Source organism: Hordeum vulgare, chromosome 3H (assembly GCF_904849725.1).
Source record: "Hordeum vulgare subsp. vulgare chromosome 3H, MorexV3_pseudomolecules_assembly, whole genome shotgun sequence".
Taxonomy (NCBI): Eukaryota; Viridiplantae; Streptophyta; class Magnoliopsida; order Poales; family Poaceae; genus Hordeum; species Hordeum vulgare.
In genome coordinates, this window is record NC_058520.1 from 541,212,491 (window position 1) to 541,214,760 (window position 2,270).

The 2,270-nt window shown below is 46.5% G+C and overlaps 1 protein-coding gene across 1 annotated transcript; it reads left to right on the forward strand.

Annotated features, from left to right (window-relative positions):
* Positions 1-830: 830 nt before the first annotated feature.
* Positions 831-1,629, forward strand: LOC123444828. The gene has a single exon (XM_045121683.1). The coding sequence runs from the start codon at positions 913-915 to the stop codon at positions 1,270-1,272; it is 360 nt and encodes a 119-aa protein (XP_044977618.1). The 5' UTR covers positions 831-912; the 3' UTR covers positions 1,273-1,629.
* Positions 1,630-2,270: the final 641 nt, after the last annotated feature.

A 2,270-nucleotide genomic window follows, 5' to 3' on the forward strand; every position in this document is an offset into this window, starting at 1 on the left:
CTCTATGAGACTTACCAGGGAAGCATTGGCGATTCCGGAAATCACCAAGCAACATGCAATGATCCTGTCGGATCATTGATGGTAGTCGTCCGATGATGTGTTGGTTATAATAAATACAGACGCAACAGTGTTTGATTTTCAACAGAGAAGCGGAGCCGGTGGTGTGGCCCGCTCTCATTCTTCCTTATTGGGTGCATGGTGTAAGCCCCATCTGAGGGTTACTCGCCCAATGATCGTCGAAGCTCTAGACCTACCTGATGGAGCCATCTTTGCAAATCTTTGTGGATTCACTGGAGTGGTGATGGAGACGAACTGTTTGGAGATTGTAAATCTCTAGAACACTCGTCACAATGGTCACTCTGTTGTGGCATCTTTTTTTGTTGTGATTGAAGAGCTAGGTCAATCCTTTTCACCCTTTGTAATTCAACATATACTAAAAGCGGTCCAGCTCACTTATGTGACAAGCATGCTTGCACTGTGGCTGTCACAGAGAGCTGGCTCACTCAGACCCCAAGTTTCTTGGTTAGCAACATGTTGGCTGACTATCGAGCGAACACATTTTATGAATAAAGCTCTAAGTTACTACGGAAAAAAAATCGGGTGTGCCATCATTTTGGGCACATAGCCTAAGTATTGTACACCCGCTTTTTCTACAGTATTCACAACTTACTTGATTATGGACCTGTCTTTTTTTCTTAAAAAAGAACCTATTTTTTTCTAAATACTTTATTCTAAGAATATCATAGACGCAATATTTTAGGCAAGAAGTTCAAGCCCACAGTGTAGGCCAGCCCACGTATGTGCAAAGCGAGACAAAAAGACAGGGTCCATTCTAGCCTGGGCCAAATTACCCGACCAATTCGGCCATTCCAACTTGCCCTAGGACCAAGGCGAAGAAGTAGCGCACCACCCATGGCGACTCCCGGGAACGGCGAGGACGCGCCGCCGCCGCCGGTGAGCGCGGCGGGGGCTGGAGGCAGCTTGATCGCGAAGCTGCGGGAGCAATGGAGGAGCACGAAAGAGCACGCGGAGACGTACCCGTACGTGTGGGGCTCCTACATCCTCGTCTACGGCGGTCTCGGCGCGTACATCACCTGGCGATGGTGCAAGCTCCGCCGCACCGAGGACCGCGTCCGCGCCCTCCAGGCCCGGCTCCGCCAGCTCGCCGCCGCCGAGGAGTCTCAGGCCGCTTCCGCTGCCACCCCACCTCCTCCCCTGCAGCCACCGCCGCCGCCGCCGACCGGGCCGGGCAAGCCCGCCTCCGCGCCGTGAAGAGTAAGGACCCTTAGGCAACTTATTGACTTGAAATGGTACGAGTTACAGAACAATCCCTGCATCGTTCGAGATCGAGGCATTCCTTGCCTCTGTTTACTCTGTGATCCTGGACCCAAAGAAATGGTGGGATCTCGCCCCAAAAAAGTTGGAATGGAACTCTATGTTCATACTGGAGATCATTCTGGAGAAGGTTTAAATTGTTGTGATTCATGTATGTTTGCCCTTTTTTCTAGACATTCCGCATCCTATGTGTTGCGTTTCTGGCTGCTTGTCTAAATAGATACTACAATGTTTAATTGTCGTAGTTCATGTACTCATCATATAGTTCTTGCTAATACTAATATTTTATCTCTATATCCTCTGTTGAACTATCACTATTGGGGTAGTATGGTATGCAGTGTTGTGAGAATTTGATAGAGAAGTCTGAACGAACATGCTGTATTATGCACTGTTGAGGTAGTATAGCTGCTGAATTGGATTTGGAAGAGAGCAAAGCACGGTCCTCTGAAACAGAAGGCTCAACCAGCATGCTAGCGGTGGCCTTAACATTATTGTTATCTGCTGATTTCTGTAGCTTCCATAAAATTTCCATTGTAAATCATAAATGATGGTGGTAGGAATTTTAATGTGCTCATCAAAGAGTTCACTCCAGCAACATTTTTATGCCGGAAACAGTTCCTTATCAAACTTCCCTTGCCTAATTTCCGTAGCATTATTCCTCCCAAAATTTCTGATCTGTTATAGCGCACTATGTTGACCTATCTATGCAGTTATCTTGTGTTGAACAGCTGAAACCAATTAATTGCTAGTTTCCCCCAATGTCCCTCTTAGCAGCTGAAGATTTCTGTTTTGCTATGCATGCAGTTCTGTCTAAAATCTGAACCTTAGCTGTCGAGATTTTTGTGAATACTCAGACCGCAAACATCAAAATATTATGTGTATATGTCACAATCAACAGTTCCACTATGTTTTAGCTCTGTTAGGTTTTATTTCTA

Bases quoted from the DNA above. Each gene is read 5' to 3' on its own strand.
- LOC123444828 (XM_045121683.1), top strand. From the start codon at position 913: ATGGCGACTCCCGGGAACGGCGAGGACGCGCCGCCGCCGCCGGTGAGC.